Source organism: Bufo bufo, chromosome 1 (genome assembly GCF_905171765.1).
Source record: "Bufo bufo chromosome 1, aBufBuf1.1, whole genome shotgun sequence".
In the NCBI taxonomy this organism is placed as follows: domain Eukaryota; kingdom Metazoa; phylum Chordata; class Amphibia; order Anura; family Bufonidae; genus Bufo; species Bufo bufo.
In genome coordinates this window covers 294,426,527-294,449,099 of record NC_053389.1, presented here as the reverse complement: position 1 = coordinate 294,449,099, position 22,573 = coordinate 294,426,527, and the positions used below count along the sequence as shown (strand labels likewise).

Here is a 22,573-nt window from a genome sequence, read left to right as displayed (position 1 = left end):
ACAGATTCTGCGCTGACATAAGGCCAGATTCTCTGTTACAGGACCTCTCTCCTCTGTCTGGGTGCCGGGGCCTAAATATGTGACAGTGCCCTGTTCCAGTGGTGGGTGACGTAAAGCCTGATTCTCTGCTATGACATGAAGACAGATTCTGTGCTGACATAAGGCCAGATTCTCTGTTACGGGACCTCTCTCCTCTGTCTGGGTGCCGGGGCCTAAATATGTGACAGTGGCCTGTTCCAGTGGTGGCTGACGTGAAGCCAGATTCTTTGCTATGACATGAAGAGACTGATTCTCTGCTGACGTGAAGCCAGATTCTCTGCTATGAGACCTCTGTCCAATTGATATTGGTTCATTTTTATTTTTTTTATTTTTATTTTAATTCATTTCCCTATCCACATTTGTTTGCAGGGGATTTACCTACATGTTGCTGCCTTTTGCAGCCCTCTAGCTCTTTCCTGGGCTGTTTTACAGCCTTTTAGTGCCCAAAAGTTCGGGTCCCCATTGACTTCAATGGGGTTCGGGTTCGGGACGAAGTTCGGGTCGGGTTCGGATCCCGAACCCGAACATTTCCGGGAAGTTCGGCCGAACTTCTCGAACCCGAACATCCAGGTGTTCGCTCAACTCTACACATGATCCCTCTCTGCTTCTAGCTTGTGGGCTAATGAGAAGGCTGCAGTATATTTGACTTTAGGATAGTGTTTGCGAATTTTCGTAAAGAAGATTATAGCACTATATTAGCTAAATTGCTCTATATTCTTTTTTTTTTTTTTTTATATTCGCTATATTGCTATAACTTAGTTTTTTCCAATATTCGTAATATTCTAAAACAAGAATATATAGCAATATAGCGAATATTCGAAAAATAAACGAATATAGAGCAATTTAGCTAATATAGTGCTATAATATTCTTTGTCTAATAGTTGTAATTTTTCTCTCATCTGAAGTTCAGATTGGAAAAAAATTACAACTATAAGGCCTCATGCACACGACCGTTGTGTGCACCCGTGGCTGCTGTGCCGTTTTCCGTTTTTTTTCGCGGACCCATTGACTTTCAATGGGTCCGTGGAAAAAAATCGGAAAATGCACCGTTTTGCAGCCGCATCCGTGATCCGTGTTTCCTGGCCGTGAAAAAAATAGGACCTGTCCTATTTTTTTCACGGCCAACGGTTCACGGACCCATTCAAGTCAATGGGTCCGTGAAAGAACACGGATGCACACAAGATTGGCATCCGTGTCCGTGATCCGTGGCCGTAGGTTAGTTTTTATACAGACGGATCCGAAGATCCGTCTGCATAAAAGCTTTTTCAAAGCTGAGTTTTCACTTCGTGAAAACTCAGAACCGACAGTATATTCTAACACAGAAGCGTTCCCATGGTGATGGGGACGCTTCTAGTTAGAATACACTACAAACTGTGTACAAGACTGCCCCCTGCTGCCTGGCAGCACCCGATCTCTTACAGGGGGCCGTGATCAGCACAATTAACCCCTTCAGGTGCGGCACCTGAAGGGGTTATTGTGCTGATCACGGCCCCCTGTAAGAGATCAGGGCTGCCAGGCAGCAGGGGGCAGACCCTCCCCCCCTCCCCAGTTTGAATATCATTGGTGGCCTCTATTGTAATAATAGGTTGGTGGCCAACAGTGTGCGCCCCCCCCCTCCCTCTATTGTAATAATTCGTTGGTGGCACAGTGTGCGCCCCCCATCGGCCCCCCCTCCCTCTATAGCATTAACAACATTGGTGGCCAGTGTGCGGCCTCCCATCTCCCCCCCCCCTTCCCCCATCATTGGTGGCAGCGGAGTTCCGATCGGAGTCCCTTTTTAATAGCTGGGGCTCCGATCGGTAACCATGGCAACCAGGAAGCTACTACAGTCCTGGTTGCCATGGTTACTTAGCAATAGTACAATAGTAGAAGATTCATACTTACCTGCTGCTGCGATGTTCGTGTCCAGCCGGGAGCTTCACCTACTGGTAAGTGACAGGTCTGTGCGGCGCATTGCTAAATGAACCGTCACTTACCAGTAGGAGGAGCTCCCGGCCGGACACGAACATCGCAGCTCCCAGGTAAGTATGAACCTTTTACTATTGTACTATTGCTAGTAACCCACTGCCACCAATGATCGGGGGGGGGGGGGGGTGAGATGGGAGGCCGCACTCTGGCCACCAATGTTGTTAATGCTATAGAGGGAGGAAGGGGGGGGGCGCCGCACTGGCCACCAATGATATTCAAACTGGGGAGGGGGGGGGGTCTGCCCCCTGCTGCCTGGCAGCCCTGATCTCTTACAGGGGGATATGATAGTACAATTAACCCCTTCAGGTGCGGCACCTGAGGGGTTAATTGTGCTGATCACGGCCCCCTGTAAGAGATCGGATGCTGCTAGGCAGCAGGGGGCAGTCATGTACACAGTTTGTAGTATATTCTAACTAGAAGCGTCCCCATCACCATGGGAACGCCTCTGTGTTAGAATATACTGTCGGAAATGAGGTTTCACGATCTAACTCATATCCGACAGTATATTCTAACATAGAGGCGTTCCCATGGTGATGGGGACGCTTCAAGTTAAAATATACCATCGGATTGGAGAAAACTCCGATCCGATGGTATAAAAGGGACTCCAGACTTTACATTGAAAGTCAATGGGGACGGATCCGTTTGAAATGGCACCATATTGTGTCAACGTCAAACGGATCCGTCCCCATTGACTTGCATTGTAATTCAGGACGGATCCGTTTGGCTCCGCACGGCCAGGCGGACACCAAAACGACTTTTTTTTTCATGTCCGTGGATCCTCCAAAAATCAAGGAAGACCCACGGACGAAAAAACGGTCACGGATCACGGGAAAACGGAACCCTGTTTTGCGGACCGCAAAAAAAACGGTCGTGTGCATGAGGCCTAAAAAAAAGATTATAGCACTATATTAGCTAAATTGCTCTATATTAGTTTTTTTTTTTTTTATATTCGCTATATATTCTTGTTTTAGAATATTACGAATATTCGAAAAAACAAAGTTATAGCAATATAGCGAATATTAAAAAAAATAAAAAAATTTATTCATATTACAAAAATTCGCATATAACACGATCATTACCTTGCCGATTTTTCGAGTAAAAAAATCGTAGAATATAACGAATATTCGAATTTGCGAATATTCGCCGAATATTCTACAAAATATTCGCGAATTCGAATATGACCCTTGCTGCTCATCACTAGTGCTGATATTGTCAGCAGAATATGGATGGGCAGACCTAGTTGCATATGCAATTAGGGGTGACATGGTGTCATGACACCTTTAATTGCATGCGCAGGTATTTACGGTTTATGTTTCTTACCTGGTAACAGATGCCTCGTGCGATCTGGGCTTCAAGGAAAGATCTTCTTCATCTTGATTGGAGAATGGATCAACTATATGCACGTGAGTACCTATAAAAGAAAAGGTTTGACAGTTACTGCGCAGTTGGTGAGCGGCAGAGAAGAAACCCCCTTCCCCCTTCCCCTTTCTAACTTAATGTCATGGTGTTAGCTTTGGGGAAATAGTCACTCTTCGAGTGGACTATGTGAAGTTAATTAATTGAAGGTGATTAATTGGATTGTTTCATGTTAAATTCATTTTATATATATATATATATATATATATATATATATATATATTTATTTAGGTAACATAAGTAACACCGTGGCCAACTTTAGCCAACCAATAAATAAAAATGATTAATGCTATTCTGAGTCTCGTATTTATTTAAATGAGGTTAACAGATTGGTTAAAGTGGAGTGAAATTTGTTCAATCCATCCACTATACTTGTACAGTGTCTGTTGTCATATGAGGACCTTCGCTTACTGTCTATCCTAGGAGTTCTGTCAGTATTTATTCAGGAATACTGTTGCAATCAATACTTGATTGCCAGGGCCAGCGAGCGCTCTCCTCCTCTCGTTGGCCCTGCCTGCAGCCTCAAGTACCGGTCGTCATTCGGTGCAGGCGCTCTGAGAGAAGGACAGCCGCTCCTTCCTCAGTGCGCCTGCGCCGATGATGTCAGCCCTACACCCGGAAGAGAAGACCTCTCTTCCGGGTGTAGGGCTGACGTCATCAGCGCAGGTGCACTGAGGAAGGAGCGGCCAAGCGAGCGTCCTTCTCTGAGCGCCTGCGCCGAATGACGACCGGTACGGCGCAGGCGCTGGATTTGAGGCTGCAGGCAGGGCCAGCGAGAGGAGGAGAGCGCTCGCTGGCCCTGTCAATCAAGTGGAGGAGGGGGCGTTTTTTCAAACAGAGGATGCGGCGGCTACCAGCAAGTCCGCCCAACTTGCTGGTAGTGAAGAAATTTACATATAATAAAAGTACGTTTTTTACTGTAATTACTGTACAGCCCGAGGTAAGAGGGGCATATATGGAATCTGCTTACATTAACAAATATAATAAGTCAAAAACTGAAAATTGGGGGTTGGGGGTGACAGAAGCCCTTTAACACTGCATTCTCTCTGGCATGGCAGCACAAATCACCCGACACGTCTGCTGTAAAGGAGTTGTCCCACTTGGGACATTTATGGCTTATTCACAGAATATGCTATAAGTATCTTAGAAGTGCGGGACCGTAACTATCTTGAGAATGGAGTTCTCCTGAGCCACCAGAGGTTGCCAGGAGTGTTGAAATAGCCCACAACGCTGATTTACACAGTTTGCACCAATCCCATTGACTTAAACCACAGTTACGCAAATAGATAGGAACGGATCTTACATACAAATTCCCAAATATATATTACAAATACAGCGTATATAGCTCACAGGTTGACCCCCTGGTTCATTAGAAGACGGTTAGGATTACATAGCAATCACAAAGAAGAAAGCATGCTCATAAACAACTTTGAGTAGAACTACAAGTAGATGCGTTCAGATAATAAATCACATAGCTCACAATAGGGCACTAACTCTGACCCTCCGGGTAGAACCTGAGATGTCGATACATGATAAGGGTCTGTGAACATGCCATAAATGTCCTAGATGGGACAACACTTTTAAGCATTAATTGAATATTGCGTCATTCTATTAAACGGCTCAAGATCTTACTTCTTGTATGTGTTTGGGAAGAAACTTGAACAGTTTTTGTAACCCTCTAGGTGACTATATTTCAGGATTTCATGCTGTCGCTCAAGTCCATTGTTTGTGTGTACGCCAACTTGTCGATAAACACATGCCCATTTCTGTTCGAGAATGAAAATAAACATATATTGATTTTAATTACATTGTTATTATGCATATTATCAAATTATTTATACTGTATTGTCAATTCAAACCGAAGCATAACAATTTTTTTTTTCTAAATTTAGATGTTATTTATACACAATCATTATCATCAGTTTATGCAGTCCCATGTAATAACAGTAAAGTATGAGGACATATCTGCCAAAATGGCACAGAAACATACAGCACATAAGAAATACACCAAACACATAGGGGAGATTTATCTCTGTGGCAAACAGTACTTGTCTGACTGCATTATCTCATGTGTACAGTCTGGTGAAGTCTGGATCATGGTGGGGGAAAGTAACAGTTCCAGTGAAAGTAATTCTTAGGCTTCATGCACATGAGTAGGGTTATTGGCTACGCTCGGGTCCACTACCCCATCATTTAGCTAACTAACCTTCCCCATTTCCTCTCCCAATAACCACACACAGCCACTGTTTGGATTAAATCGGCCACAGCAGCCGTCTTTTATTAAATAATATAAATAACATGAATAAACATAACACTTGATATAACAATGACATATATATATAAATATATACATGTCTAACTGACGAGGGAGGTCCTAGAAGCCGCCTAACTGCACCTTAAACGGCCACAAACCACCACGGCAATTCCATCTTGCCCCCAGCCGCGTACCACAAGCTCGGGGACACCAACTGACGGACGCCATACCAAGCCAACCAGGTGCCCCAACTCTGAGAGTCCAGCCCCACCATTGAGGCCCTCTCATTCACCGTTACCATCCAGTAGCCCCAGCTTCTATGACCTCCCCCCGCCACGACTGCTGCGACAAACGCAACACTTAAAGACACACTCCGTCCACCACCCCTTGTTCACTTTTTTTTTTTTTTTTATACATTTATTTATTTATAAAATACACATTTTTATTTTTTTTATATATATATGCATCCCCTCTATAATACCGTTGCCGCCCTGAAACATCCCAGTACACACTACGGGAGGGAGGGAGGGAGATGCTGGCTCTCTGCTACTAAAATGGCGGGCGCTGACCTGCCTCACCACTACTTCAGCCTGCCGCTCCCCGCCCCTTCCTGGCTCCTCCCCCCTTTCCCTGCACTCATCCACTTAACCCTTACCTTACACTGCCCCTTGCTCACAAAACCCCTCATGCCGGCCTCCCCTGAAGCGTGCCGCTTCGTCCGGCCTCACTTGAGTAGGGTTATTGGCTACGCTCGGGTCCACTACCCCATCATTTAGCTAACTAACCTTCCCCATTTCCTCTCCCAATAACCACACACAGCCACTGTTTGGATTAAATCGGCCACAGCAGCCGTCTTTTATTAAATAATATAAATAACATGAATAAACATAACACTTGATATAACAATGACATATATATATAAATATATACATGTCTAACTGACGAGGGAGGTCCTAGAAGCCGCCTAACTGCACCTTAAACGGCCACAAACCACCACGGCAATTCCATCTTGCCCCCAGCCGCATACCACAAGCTCGGGGACACCAACTGACGGACGCCATACCAAGCCAACCAGGTGCCCCAACTCTGAGAGTCCAGCCCCACCATTGAGGCCCTCTCATTCACCGTTACCATCCAGTAGCCCCAGCTTCTATGACCTCCCCCCGCCAACAACGCGCAGCTTGACAGCCCTTAAGCTCGCGCGTTCCGCCACACCCGGAGGGCTGTTTCAATACCTCCCTGCAAGTCCAGTGACCACAGATCAATGCCCACCGCATTGAGGTGGACTCCATCCTGTCTCCAAAAGCCTCCTGTTCCTGCTTCCAACTCGGGGTGCCTCACCACCACCGCCCCATGTTTGGCACAGAACCTCCCAATCACCCTATTCAGCTTAATCCTAGCCTTATTCAGCCTTTCCACCGATCTCGCCTCCCTCCATACCTTCCTGGGGACAATGTCCGACCACACAGTGACAACTAACGGGAAGAGGGACCACAAACGCAAAAAATCAAAACGGATATCCCTGATCAACTCTCTGCAAGGTCGGACCCCTAGGTCATTTCCCCCAACATGCAACACCAAGACATCTGGGACTCTATCTAACCTGGCTTGCCGATGAACCTCCTGCAAAACACTACCCCACACCATACCTCTGCGTCCGATCCATCTTACTATGGCTGTCCCCCGATCAAACCCCAGCTGCCGCCCATTCTGCCGGACATCCGCTCGTAATGCCCCCCAGAACACGAACGAATGGCCCAGGATCCAAACTAACAACGGGGCATCACCTGAAAAAAGAACGAGACAAACATGGTTAGACACAGCCTTAAACTGCCCCTAAACGCACATACAGCCGAAAACGCTCCGACTCCCACCTCCCAATCCGCTTAATCACTTCATCTCGAACCCCCAAGCGAGCAGCCTCCGTGGCAGCACCTATCCTGAAGGAATGACCCGTAAACTTGCCAGAGTCCATTCCTAGATTACGCAAACATTTATTGAATACCGCTATAAATTGAAATCGCGATAAAAAGGAGCCATCCTCGTGTCTGAGAATCGGGCCTGCCGCGACCCCTGCCCTTCCTTGAAAATCCCGTAAACACCGTACTGGACACAATAGACATCCCGGCACCTCAAACAATGAGACTAAATGACCCCTCCCCTCCTGATCCGTCTTTGAAAATCTCAGATAAATCACCACCCTGTTGTCATATAACGTTACATCCTCACTCCTCAGACCCCCTTCCCGCTGCACACTTGCACACACTAACTCCCCTAAACGAAAGGCCCCGAAAAAAGCCAGAGCAAAGGCTAGTCTAAATAAGCTCACCTCCCAAGCCGAGCGACACACTCCAGCTACCTGCTCACCTAACTGTAACAATAACGAAAAGGACACCGGTAGGCGGGAATCTTTGACACGCTGAAACCTTCTATAACCCTTCAAAATTTGTCGGACCAAAAAGGACTTAGTAATGTCCGGGGAATTCCGTAACTTGAATCCGAAAGCCAAGCCCGCCATGCAACCATTGATCTTGGCAACCGACCAACCTTGATCCTTCACGTGGCCAATGAACAGTAACAACGGAATTTCCCCGTCCAGTACCTCGACCCCTAGGTCATTACACCACTGCTGCCACCTATTCCAAGCCCTATCGTACATCCTCCACGTGCCTTCACTCAATGATGCCTGCAACAGACAAGCTACGGTACCTCCAGGATCTCCCACAACGACTCTGGACACACCAATCCGACCTGACTCGCCTCCGGGGCCAGCTGGCGAAACCGCTCCCACTGAAAACGAGAAAGTGCGTCAGCTATACAGTTAGAGGAACCAGGCACATGCACCGCAAACACCCAAGCATTAAGGGACAAGCACCTGAGAACCAACTGCTGCAACAGGCAAATAACTGGGGGGGAAGAAGCCGTTACACTGTTGATGGCTTGCACAACTCCCAAGTTGTCACAATGGAAACGAACCTTCTTGTGCCGAAACTTCTCCCCCCAGAGCGTGACTGCCAACACAATGGGGAAGAGTTCCAACAATGCCACGTTTTTTACCCACCCTTTTAGTACCCAGGACTCAGGCCACCGACCCGCACACCACTGCCCTTCACAGTACGCCCCAAAACCCACTCCACCCGCAGCATCCGTAAACAATTCGAAATCAAACGCATCAACCACCCCCCCCATAACTAATGCTCTGCCATTAAACTGTTGTAAAAAGGAATCCCAAACTTTCAAATCCCCTTTCAACTCACTGCCTAGTCTAATAAAATGGTGGGGAGACACCACCCCTCCTGTCGCCGAAGCCAACCTCCTACTAAAAATGCGGCCCATTGGTAGGATTCTGCATGCAAAATTTAATTTGCCCAACAAAGACTGCAGGTCCCGCAGGCGAATCTTTTTTGCTCTCAATGCAGCCGCCACCTCTGTTCTTAAATCTGACACTTTGTCTACTGGTAGCCTACACTCCATCCGCTGTGTATCGATGACAATACCCAAAAAGCTTAGCTCAGTAGCCGGCCCCACCGTTTTGTCCACCGCTAACGGGACTCCAAAACACTCAAAAACAGACTGCAATGTGGATAACAACAACGAACAAACCCTAGATCCCCCCGGCCCCAAACACAGGAAATCATCCAAATAATGAATGACAGAGTGACAACCTGATTCCTGAACCACCACCCACTCCAGAAAAGAACTGAAACGCTCAAAATATGCACACGATATTGAACAGCCCATTGGCAAACACCTATCCACAAAATAAGCGCCATTCCAAAAACAACCCAGTAAATACAAACTATCCGGGTGAACTGGCAACAATCGAAATGCCGCTTCAATGTCACATTTTGCCAACAGGGTACCCGGACCCAGCTTCCTTACCCATTCCACAGCCGCATCAAAGGAAGCATAAACCACAGAACAAAGTTCCGGGTCAATGCCCTCATTGACCGACGCACCCTTAGGGAATGATAAATGGTGGATGAGCCTAAATTTATTAGGCTCCTTCTTAGGGATCAAACCCAAAGGGGAAACTCGCAAGTTACTGATGGGTGATGTAACAAACGGACCATCCATCCTCCCTAGGGAAACCTCTTTAGCTAACTTTCCTGTCACTATGTCCGGGAACTGCAATGCTGAGCGCAAATTCTTCCGCTTCTCCATGACTGGTAACGGGTGTGAAGGTATATGAAAACCGAACTTAAACCCTGAATACAAAAATTCAGCTAACTCCTGGTTCGGATATCTATTTAGATGCCCCACCATCCTTTCCACTCGCACTGGGGTCTGCCCCTTTTGCAAAACTATCCCCCCCCCTTTGTCTACCCCCTCTAAAACATCTGCTAGCCCCATGGCCCCCGCCACACACGGAACATTCATGCCTAAATTTGCATTTTTGGCCGAATTTGCAATTTCCCTCATTGAAAAGGAAGCAGTATCCTCTTCCAACTGGGGGCGTCCCTGTACCTTGCTGTACCCCAACCCCTGCCTCACTCCGAAAGGACTGACCACTCCTGCCTGGCGCTGTCACCCTCATCCATAACGCAATGTCCTTATGGTCCCATCTCATATTAGGACGGACCGCTTTCCTCTGACGAAACTGTTCGTCATACCGTAACCACCCGGAACCCCCATACACTCTATAGGCTTCCCCAATAGCATCCAGATAGCAAAATAAAGGGGAACAGCATTCCGGACTCTTCTCCCCAATCACACTTGCCAAAATAGCAAAGGCCTGCAGCCAATTACTAAATGACCTAGGGATGAGGCGATAGCGACGCTTATCCTCATCCTCCTTCCTTACTCCGTCCTTCTTTACCACATCAAGGTTAAACCGTTCCAACGGAAGCAGCGAAAAAATTTCTATATACTCTCCCTTCCAAATTTTCTCACGCACCTCCGTTTTCAAATGCGCTCCCAGGGGACCCTCAAAGCAAACATACACCTCCCCTTTTGCGGCGTCATCTAATCTGGGCCTATCCTCCTCACCTCCCACCTGCGTCTGCACTGACACTGATTCGGCTACACCTGAGCTATTGGCCACTGCTACATTACTATTGTTAACGGTCGCCGGTACATTGCTATTTTCTGCCCCCAACCCCCACGCTGCTAAGGGGGTAGCCCCCATTGCCCCCCTATCCTGACTAACCCCAGCTAAACCACACAGCAAGCGCCCCAAACCACCGATAATAGCACTATTGCTCCCCCCACGCCCCAGGCGCCACATTAAATAGAGATAACAGTGTTCCCAGTGATGTCTCACCTAGCTGCCCGGGTGCTGTGAACCCGGCAGCCGCCGGTCCTGATTCCTGACGGACGACTCCTGGATCCACGACGTTCCTTTGATGGGTACTTGCGCTGTTCGCCGGCAGCACCCCAGCCGGATCACTGCTGGGTGCGTTAGGAATGGCTCTGGGACGCCCTCTGTCTTCAACGGTGTCAGGACCAGTAGAAAACTGTCCGCCCTCAGGAAATGGCCTGCGCAACTCCCTGTCCTCCATATAAGCATCTGCGCGCCTGTCTTCATGCCCAAGAGGCCTGCTCTGGGGCGGGGAGCCGTCCAGAACAGCCTCGTCCTCCTCCTCTGTAAGAAGCGCATCATGGCAAGGCCTGCGCCCGTCCCTGGCACCTACAGGCGCAGCCTCGTGTGCCACTGAAAGGGGCTCATCCTGTAAGGGCCTGCGCCGGGCCGCCCTGGCCGACCGCGCAGCCCCGCTGCTGCCTTTGCTGCCACTACCTCTCCCACGCTGAGCAGGCCTCCGACTCCTGGGGACAGGAGGGGATCCTGCAGAACCAGGTCCTGACTCCCCTGTTGCTGCCGCGATGGGCTGAGGGGAAGGCCCCACAGCCTCTGGAGGGTCCCGCCGGACATATGGATTCCTCCCACGCCGGGAGGCCGCAGTAGCCTTAGAATGCTCCCGGCGTGGAGGGTCCCTTGTGGGGCTCCTGACACGGCGCCGGACCCGGGGGGGTAAATCAGGGCTCAGGCGCGCCGGCGGCCGTACCCGCCGCGGCCGTGTAGCTGCTGGAGTAGGGCTAGACGTACCCACCTCCGCCCCCCCTAGCAATGCGGTCACCTGCTGCTCCAGCCAGTCGCTGCCCCTGGTGTCCGCCGCTTCCCTCAAGCGCCGCAGCATCGCCTCCACTGCTTCTGCCATTGCAGTATGCGATGCTGCACTTCAGATGCTGGCTCTCTGCTACTAAAATGGCGGGCGCTGACCTGCCTCACCACTACTTCAGCCTGCCGCTCCCCGCCCCTTCCTGGCTCCTCCCCCCTTTCCCTGCACTCATCCACTTAACCCTTACCTTACACTGCCCCTTGCTCACAAAACCCCTCATGCCGGCCTCCCCTGAAGCGTGCCGCTTCGTCCGGCCTCACTCGACCGTTAAAAAGGGATAAACTTTCCATTTTTAATGGACGTTTTTTTTCACTGATGCCTTTCTGAGAAACGGACGTTAAAAACGGATCTATTCAATTGTATGGGGCAGTTGGTCAATGAAAAACAGACAAAATAGAACATCACGTGTCAGTTTTTCACTTTCATGTACATGTAGCCTTAATGCTTCAGAATAACCAGATATTCTGGATAATTTCATGCTCCTAAGCCTACATGCACACAAACATATTTAGTATCCATGTCCGTACCGTTTTTTTTTGCAGATAGGATGCGGACCCATTCATTTCAAAGAGTCAGCAAAAAACGCGGACAGTACACCGTGTGCTGTCCACATCAGTATGTTCATTCCATAGCCCCGCAAAAAGAAAAATAGAACATATCCTATTCTTGTCTGTTCTGCGGACAATGATAGACATTGTTACAATGGATCCATAAAAAAAAGGATGGCATACGGATGTCATCCATTTTTTTGCGGATCCTAAATTTGCGGAACGCAAAACACATACATTCGTGTGCATGTAGGCTAACTTTGTGCGAACAGTTTGGAGACAGCCCTTTCCTGTTTCTACCTGACTGCTCACCAGTGCACGAGGTCTATGGCTGACAGACTGCTGGAGTTTGGTGCAGAGTCCAGACCTCCATCCCACAGAATGGGATGAATGAGAGCATAGAATGCGAGACAGGACTTATTTTTCAACATCAGTGTCTGACTTCACAAATGTGAATGGAGAAAACTTGGCACAAACACATCTTAAACCTTGTGGAAAGCCTTTTCAGAAGAGTTCAAGCAGTTCTAGCAGCATAGGGTGGGTATATAAAAATAATGGCGGCACTGGAAAAACACAAGGAGGGTGCTAAGTCCAGGGATGTAGCAGCTTACCCCGTCTGATAGAGATGAAAAAACGGACAGCACTCCAAGTAAAAGCTAGTGGTGTTTATTCACCCATGTGGATGGCAACGTTTCAGCTCATACAAGAGCCTTTTTCAGGCTTGACGTTGCCATCCACATGGGTGAATAAACACCACTAGCTTTTACTTGGAGTGCTGTCCGTTTTTTCATATATATATATATATATATATATATATATATATATATATATATAGAAAGAAAAATGGCGGCACTGGCTCCAGAGGGAGATGGCGGGTGCACGTCCCAAAGGGAATGGACTGGTTTCCCTGATGGATAAATTCAGAAAAATGAGCGGCACTCCAAAGGATAAAAGCAGTGAACCCTTTATTCACACCGGTGGTGCAACGTTTCGGCTCTAATCACGAGCCTTCCTCAAGCAAAGATACAACTCAAATGGCAGTGATTATATAGGGAATACAGATCATGTGGTCACAACCCGGTGGGTGTGTTCAACAAATCATAACAATACATAACAATAATTTGCAGTGAATACACATGGTACCTTGTAGTGCAGAAAAATATGCTGATCATCATTAAAGAACAGTGATATGTGCTAAACATAGAGCATGTATACGGATCGAGTACATAGACTCGGTCAAGTAGTGTAACAACATATGATATATTCATTGTACATAAGTGTATGGAGGGGGAGGAGCAACGAAGTAATATCGCAGAACATACCCATCCAGCAAGGAAGCTCATTCAGCGCCGTGAAGTCGGCGTTGTAGATATCATTCTGCGCAGGCGTGGCAGCGCACCAATAGCGAGTACTCAGCAAGCCAGGAATGCTACGCATCATCACAGTGAGCCGACACCCCTGCGTCACTACAGACGTCCTCCCGGAGGGACACAGTGTGTAATCCTATGCGCATGCTCAATGGAAAATCGAGCTAGACGCGCCATCTTTGTTGCTGGAGAGCTGCCCTTAAAAAGCCACTATGCATATCGCACCCAACCAAAGACAAAAACGGGCATAGGGGGTTAGAGAAGGGCAAAAGGAAACCCATTTAGCAGGGTACCTATATGCCCCACCCTGGCAGAAAATCCACCGCAGCCACGGTAACTGCAGTACCTGCAGGGATAACACCAGGGATTCCAACCTCCCATCCTGCCCGAGAGGGATCTCCTCTAATTGGTCCACAGATGCTGCAAAAGTGTATATAGTTCAGCTCCCAATACCAAAGAAAAAAATGTATATGACAAAAGAAGAGGACGTCTGTAGTGACGCAGGGGTGTCGGCTCACTGTGATGATGCGTAGCATTCCTGGCTTGCTGAGTACTCGCTATTGGTGCGCTGCCACGCCTGCGCAGAATGATATCTACAACGCCGACTTCACGGCGCTGAATGAGCCTCCTTGCTGGATGGGTGCAGCGCTCTCAAGTTATGTTTAGAAATGTTCCTGGGTGTTGTAGTGCAATAGACACTAACCTGAGACGGCTGACTCTCTGCAAGGGCAGGTGATGGTAAGAAATGTTTGTGACGCCAGTGCCAATTAAACGGTGGCACGCCGTTTGCTGATAGCAGGAATAACTGAGGAACCACGTGATGTTAAAGCAGAACTCAAAATTTAGTAGTTATCAAACATGGCCATAGCTGGAAGCGCAGTTCCTTTGCAGACAGTTTGTTGCAGTACATTTGATGCAGGCAATACAGATATAGCAAGGTGACTTCAGAGTGTTAAACACAGGACTTGCAGTACAGGCGGCTTGCACTCTATTCCTGACTGATCCTGGAACATAGAAACTCTTCTCCAAGGTCCAATGCCCTAGCTCTGGCGTATATCCTTGGTTTTATCTCTATCAAGTACCTCCTCTGTTGTCTTGAGTACCTCTTGCTTTTCTTGGCTTGCCTCTGTCTCTCTCAGCTTCCTCAGGCTCTTTAACTGAGGGGTTCCTGCTTTTGCATATGTGAACTCAGGAGGGGAACCTTCTCCTTGAATCTGGAACCCGGTTACAGGGACTGCAATACCCTCTCCTGGTCTGCAGGCTTCAGGCCTGGACTTGACTCTGACATTGTCTAATCTCCAACTGGTTAGACTAGACTGGACTACTCCCCTGTTCCCTTCCCTGACTGGGCCTTATATAGTCTAGGGCTCCCTAGCTCCCTCTAATGACTAAGAGCTGGAATGACACCCCTAGCAGGCCTGTACATGCAAATTTCACAGTAACAGGGAAATACATAGCATTACATTCAATTACATGTTATAACCAACCTCCCCATAAATAAGGGGACACGACAGCACACAAGGTGATCCTTTTGTAGTGACGGGCATTACCGTCCCCGTACACTACATGGGTATGTTCTGCGATATTACTTCGTTGCTCCTCCCCCTCCATACACTTATGTACAATGAATATATCATATGTTGTTACACTACTTGACCGAGTCTATGTACTCGATCCGTATACATGCTCTATGTTTAGCACATATCACTGTTCTTTAATTATGATCAGCATATTTTTCTGCACTACAAGGTACCATGTGTATTCACTGCAAATTATTGTTATGTATTGTTATGATTTGTTGAACACACCCACCGGGTTGTGACCACATGATCTGTATTCCCTATATAATCACTGCCATTTGAGTTGTATCTTTGCTTGAGGAAGGCTCGTGATTAGAGCCGAAACGTTGCACCACCGGTGTGAATAAAGGGTTCACTGCTTTTATCCTTTGGAGTGCCGCTCATTTTTCTGAATTTATATATATATATATATATATATATATATATATATATGTAGTTAAGGCTGCTGTGCAGCCTGTATTTGTGGGAGGGGCAGAGGCCACGCCCCTTGGCTATATTAACCCCGCAAGTTCAAGGGACGGGACGTGCGGCCAGGTACTTCTGGTTACGTCTACATGCCTGGTTCCCTGCACGTCCCGCAACATCGCGTCCAGGTTTAGGTGAGTATCGTGGCAGGGCGGTTCACCAGTTCATGCTGCCACAGTTAAGCGGTGGGGTCCGGTGCCGGGCATCGGTGGCAGCTGCTCGCACGTAGCAATCACAGGTACTTACCCCAGGGCAGAGGGATGGATGTCGGGTCCTCAGCTCGCGTTCACGGGGCAGGCCGGACGGCGAAGGGCCGCCCTCGTCGGGCACATGTTCGGGTTGCGGCGGCGGCCGCGGGTGCCGGTTGCTAAGCGCGCTCGGCGGCTCCCCGCCCCTGCCACGCCCCGGCCACGCCCCTGCCACGCTCGCTCCTACTAGAGGGATCCTTCCTGCAGTCAGAGGCGTCCTATATTGTTTCTCAGCTATCGCCTACAAGAGCCTCCTTATGTTCAGGTCCATAGATACATACATTCAGGTAATGTAATGGTACAAGGAGGAGCATTTTTATGTTTAAGAACTTACTAAAATCCTTGTACTGGTTAAACAGTCACAAACCACAGTAAACATGACGCAGACGTTTGCCAGCAGGGTTACACAGCAAGCCGCACATTCAGGCTTCGGTGTGAATTATGTATCCCTCGCACCATGGCAATCCCTGCCTCTGTTGTTTTTGCGTTACTCACCGATGACATTAACAAATCACAGCTAATATTACGCGTCCTTAGAAACGTCTTCTAGCAAAGTTCAGAAGTAAACACTACATTTGGCTGTACGTGCTTTAAGACTAAAACTTGTCTTTCTGCATGCCGCTGATAACTCACACACAGTCCTGGACACCTTAATCCCTGGTCCCAAGAGCTACCAGGAAATGTTCTCAAGTAAGACATAAAGGGAATCTGCAGTCCAGAAAAGACAAGTGTAAAGCAATGTATAAAAGTGTAAAATGCAGGTTTATATATGTTGGCGTAAAGCATCATTTAAGAAAAATGTATATTCTGCATGGACAAAAGGCTGTTTTAATTTTCTTCTAAAAAAAAAAAAAAAAGTTCAAGTACCAGCTTTCCAGGGTGGCTGGAGTATCGCATGTACCGTCAGTAGATGTGATTTTGTCACTATCCTGGAATTTTTCCATCTGGTGGTCTTGCTACGTATGATAGTTCTCAGGCACCAGCTTTCCACCATAGCTGGAGTCTCACACGTATACTAACAGTAGATGTGTTTTATTTTTATTTTTATTTCGTCTAATGGTATTTTATATATATATAGATATATAAGTTGTATCAATTAATACCTTGTTTTTATGTACCCACTGTTTCCATCAGGCACGTTGCTGATCATCATTGGGGAACATTCTGTTGTTCCCCACTCACTGTCCCAGTCTCGCTTCAATTGGGGCCAAATGTGTGGCATCTGCAGGCCTACTTGGTGGTCCTGGTGCTCGCACTGTATTGGGTACCCCGCCGCCGGCCGGGAGTCTGCGGTCGCATGTACAGAGGCGCAGGTTCACCAGCACGGGCACATTACTAGGCACAGGGCTGGTTTCATGGGAGCTGTCACCCATTTTTACTCGGTTCCCAGTGTTCCACAGGTGTGTATTATTGTCATGGGTATCGTGTCTGGGATTTGAGCTTGTTCACGTGAACATTCGCCCAAACGTATTCCACTGTCTACCTGCATACTACATAGATCTGCTATTACTTCCCATAGGGTAATGTTGTGCAGTCAAGACAGTTAATAATACAGTATACTTCGTAAGCACCACTTTTAGTTGAATTGCCTAGTCGGATAGATACGACACACGTCGGGGAACCTAGACATGAATTCATGGTGGCACAGTTCTCATTCTGTTTATATGGGCTTCTACTGTACATTTAACCTGCGGCCGTTGCGGTACCTGTCTGTGATTGTCATATATGAATACCTCAAGCTTCTAGATATCTTCTCAAAAAAAAAAAAATTAGAAGGTGCCAGGCGAGTGCTTGGTTCCACGGTCCATGACTTGTAGCGCTCTGGGGCAAAGGGAGTTGGGGCTCCATGGTCAATGATCGTGGTTGGAATTGTTACCTTCAAGCTACATCCGTGTGTCTGCATGTACATTTTGTCCTATGCGCCATTCACTACTAGAGCAGCGTGCGCGTTTGCATTACGTTAATACTCTGCCCCCTTTCAGATTGCATTCATACGGTGGCGTTATACCATGCTCCTCATGCTCATACTCAGAGCTGGGCCCATACCATGTTAGGCACCTCTCACATCCAGAGCTGCATTTACCCACTTGTTCTTACATCATGTGTTCTACTCGGCTTCCAGTATTCTTGCTAGGACTATCAGCACACCGCTCTGATTCTGCTCTTCTGATAAACATAGCTGCTTCTTTTTTAGGTTAAGTTTCTTTCCTCAGTGGTTTGTTTCCCAGACTGATCTCCTTTACTTCTGGTCCGCATTCACGCAGATTGATCGCCTGCCCCAGTTAACCGAATAGCTCCATAGCGGGCGGTGGGCCGATAGGAGTAAGTTCCTACGATGTGTTCACAGTTGTTCATTTGTTTGTTCATTCGTTTGTCACGACTAGGGCCTTTTCTTAGCGAACTGCAATGCCTCTGGCTCTTGTTTTTCTCCCATCTGGTTCAATTTCGCGTTTGGTTAATGTTTCAGTCATGCAAGTGGTTCGGATCTTTAATGTCTATGCATTTGCCTTTAGGTCTGGCTCACGATTGAATACTTATCATCACTGTAAGGTCAGTCTCGTGGCTTCGGGGGGCCTCAGGGCTTCGGGGGCCCGATGACTGTTCTTCATGTTGTTCGTTAGGGGTACAATATGGTTGTAGGCTGGTTAGCGTCCTAGGTCATTGTCGGAGAGGGTCATGGTTATGCGAGTCCCCAAGGCATACTGGTGCTGCATAGTGGTTATTAATTTATTAAGAGAAAATGAAGCCGCCATATGACTCCGCCTTTAGAGTCTATCACGTATGGCTTCTCCCTTCAGGGTCACGCATGACTCAGCCATTAGAGTCTCTCACGCATGGCTTAGCCATTTGAGTCTCTCACGTATGGCTTCTCCCTTTTAGTGTTACATATGACTCCGCCATTAGAGTCTCTCACGTACGGCTTCTCCCTTCAGGGTCACTCATGACTCAGCCATTAGAGTCTCTCACGCATGGCTTAGCCATTAGAGTCTCTCACGCATGGCTTCTCCCTTTTAGTGTTACATATGACTCCGCCATTAGCGTCTCTCACGTATGGCGTTCCCCCTTTTTTAGTGTTTACTCATGACTCCTCCATTAGAGTCTCTCACGCATGGCTTTGCCATTTAGAGTCTCTCACGCATGGCTTCCCCCTTTTAGTGTTACATATGACTCCGCCATTAGAGTCTCTCACGTATGGTTTGCCATTTGAGTCTCACGGATGGCTTCTCCGTTTTTTAGTGTTACGTATGACTCCGCCATTAGAGTCTCTCACGTATGGCTTTGCCATTTGAGTCTCTCCCGTATGGCTTCCCCCTTTTAGTGTTACGTATGACTCCGCCATTAGAGTCTCTCACGTATGGCTTTGCCATTTGAGTCTCTCCCGTATGGCTTCCCCCTTTTAGTGTTACGTATGACTCCGCCATTAGAGTCTCTCACGCATGGCTTGCCATCAGAGCCTCTCACGTATGGCTTCCCCCTTTGTTAGTGTACGTATGACTTCGCCATTAGAGTCTCTCATGCATGGCTTATCCCTAGGGTCACATATGACTCCGCCATTAGAGTCTCACGCATGCCTTCTCCGGTTTAGTCTTTCACTTTTGACTCTGCCTTTAGTGTCTCACGCATGGCTTCTCCATTTTAGTCTTACACGTATGTCTCCACCATTAGTCTCCCACGCCTGGCTTCTTCGTTTTAGTGTTACACATATGTCTCCGCCATTGGTCTCGCACACATGGCTTCTCCGTTTTAGTTTTACACATATGACTCCGCCATTAGTCTCACGCATGGCTTCTCCCTTTTAGTGTTGCACATGTTTTGCCATTGGAGTCTCTCACACATGGCTTCGCCATTAGAGTCTCTCACGTATGGCTTCTTCGTTTTAAAATTTACACACAACAAACGCCAGTCGATGACGGCTGCGTGGTCCCACAACAAGTAAGTTCCATGTTGTTTCTGTCCTCAGATCCGCCCGCATGGCTCGGTCATCTGTGGCTCGCAATACAATTTTCTTGTGGTGGCTCGCACGTGTGACTTGTGCCATTAGAGTCTCACTCATGTTATTGTTTTCTCTGACTTTTATTTTCTAGGTTGTTGGGTCTTCATGGTTTTCATTATAAGCAGTCATCCCAAGCCTGCCTTTGCGGGCATCATCTTCTCCCAGGCATGCTTTCGTCAACTACAAACTCGGGCTGAGGGTGTTGGTGTCCGGCCTAAGTCCTGGGTATCGGTCCATCTTCCAGTAGGAGGTACAGTAATAAGGCGCAAGTTACGAAGTCTGTCGTGTCGCCTGACACGGCAGGGCCTATCACGATTACAGGCGCAGCGTACATAGTTTATCACGTCCTTAAGCATTTTTCTGTCAAATGCAGGTATTGGGGTACGTTCTGTCCTTATTACAGGCACATTAGCTCGTTAATCGTAATAGCCATGTCTTCCTGTGGATGGTTCCTCAGGCCTGGTGGGTTTACACTTCACTGAATTTACTACTACGGTAAGACGGCAGGCACCATGTTCTGACTTTTGGCCCTTAATAGGAAGTGTGGCCTGGGGAATAAGTAGAGGTAAGTATTTTGCCACCAGGAACAGTTGGTGCCCGATCGGGGCCCTTGGCGGATGGTGGGGGTTCATCGAGGCCGGGGATCTCGGGCTGCGGCCCTCCGGCCATTGCAGAGCTGCGGCTCCCGCGGTGCCCGGACAGCCTGCAGGTATCAGCCTGCAGCAGGGCGTTGTGGGGGTTGTGGTTGCGGCGGCTGGGGGGGCCGCGTTTTGGGTTGCCTGATCTAGGCACTTCCAACAGATTTACCATTGTTTGTTTCAGTCTGCAGCTCTCGGGATTCAGACCTTCTCGTAATATGGTCATTTGTTAGTCAACATAGGAATGAATCATTCCTGGTTCCAGACACCTTTTCAATTGCATCAGCATTTAACCATCTCCAAGTACGATGTGGCGGTACACATCACAAGGAGGTAAGGTAGATGGAAGTCACTGTGATGTAGACGGTATATTCCGCACCTCCATCGTGAAGGGTCTTTTCGTTCAAAAACGGGTGTCAAAACGGTATGTATATATTTACTCTAAACAGGGTCTGCTCCACTCCTTTCGTGTTGGAGCGGCATCTAGGCACCAGATGCCTCCTCAGGTTATCAGGTGCATGGGACGTTGGAGGTAGTCGTGTTTTTTCTAGATATGTTCCAAATCCTCAATCAGAGGTCCGTGATGCTTTCTGTTCACTTGCCCTGTATCGGTGCAATAAGTGTTGACGGTATGGTTAGGTCTCCTTTTTGGCCCCTTTTAGGCCTATCCTCACTACGGGCTCCCGGCATTTCCCAGCCAGAGGTTAGCTCTAGTTCCTACGTCCAGGGGCCGTCGCCCTGACCACAAGTAGTTAAGGCTGCTGTGCAGCCTGTATTTGTGGGAGGGGCAGAGGCCACGCCCCTTGGCTATATTAACCCCGCAATTTCAAGGGACGGGACGTGCGGCCAGGTACCCCTCCCTCCCTTCCCTTTTTCTTAGCTCTTCCTTAAGGATGGGCCCCCTTTTAGGCCTATCCTCTTTACGGGCTCCCGGCATTTCCCAGCCCGTGTTTAGCTCTAGTTCCTACGTCCAGGGGCCGTCGCCCTGACCACAAATATATATATATAAATTCTAGGGATTTGCTGTGGTAGGCAGGGTAAGTGGACGCAGTACAGAGGCAAGAACACAGTAATAAAGCAAAAGTTCAGTGTTTATTCACACAAAAAGCAACAAAGCAAAAATAACACTGTGCAGAGTCCTGGTGTTAATTCACACCACATAAAGCCACAGCACAAACGTGTTACCTGGCGAACTGTTTTGTCCAGGGCAATTCACAGCGGTCCACTGCAGGCTTTAGGGTGCCTGATTTTTAGCGTGCGGCTCTCCAGCACGCTATCAACTGGTTGGAACCAAAAAATCAAAGTGCTTCACAGCTCCACTATGAAAATGCAGGGTAATCCACACCCAGCTGTGACTGCTGGCTGGGTTTTTATTCTCAGCCCAAAACCTGGCCTGGAACGTGGGGAACAGCCACCCACCCTGCTCTTTGGCTGCTCCCAATAAGAACCGGCCCGGATCGGCTTTACAGCCACACTAAGTATAAACACTGTGTCAGCCACCCTAGCTGCTGCTGACACACTAAACTACCGGTTCCTATCTCACCGAGGCCAGGAACGTCGGTGACACGTACCTTCCGTCAATGACGGACCCCTGCACCTTCCTACATAACTCCCCCCCTTATTCAACCCTGAGGGGGTGAACACATGCCAGACAGTGTACTCGGGACAGAGCATCCGTGTTTCCCTGTAACCGGCCTGCCCTGTGTTCTACTGTAATCGTAAAGTTTTGTAGAGACAAGAACCACCTGGTGACCCGAGCATTCCTCTCTTTGGCCTGGCTCATCCACTTGAGAGGGAAGTGGTCGGTCACCAGTCGGAACTTTCTCCCCAACAGATAATAGCGGAGATGTCACGGCAGACAGGATAAAAGATACACAGGACCTAACAAACAAGTGTCTAGGCAAGAAGCTGGGGAATGGGGTCACCTCCTGACAAAT

At 48.2% G+C, this 22,573-nt stretch overlaps 1 protein-coding gene across 1 annotated transcript; it reads right to left on the bottom strand.

The window, feature by feature from the left end:
- Positions 1-7,163: 7,163 nt before the first annotated feature.
- On the bottom strand, positions 7,164-11,835 carry LOC121005632. The gene is made up of 2 exons (XM_040438423.1): positions 10,941-11,835; positions 7,164-8,467 (listed from the first exon to the last, which is right to left on the bottom strand). The coding sequence occupies exons 1-2, from the start codon at positions 11,833-11,835 to the stop codon at positions 7,503-7,505; spliced, it is 1,860 nt and encodes a 619-aa protein (XP_040294357.1). The 3' UTR covers positions 7,164-7,502.
- Positions 11,836-22,573: the final 10,738 nt, after the last annotated feature.

Excerpts from the sequence above, each read along its gene's own strand:
- LOC121005632 (XM_040438423.1), bottom strand. The coding sequence starts at position 11,835 with ATGGCAGAAGCAGTGGAGGCGATGCTGCGGCGCTTGAGGGAAGCGGCG. Across the intron at positions 8,468-10,940 it reads CACAGCACCCGGGCAGCTAG|TGGGAGCGGTTTCGCCAGCT; the intron begins GTGAGACATCAC and ends TCTCGTTTTCAG.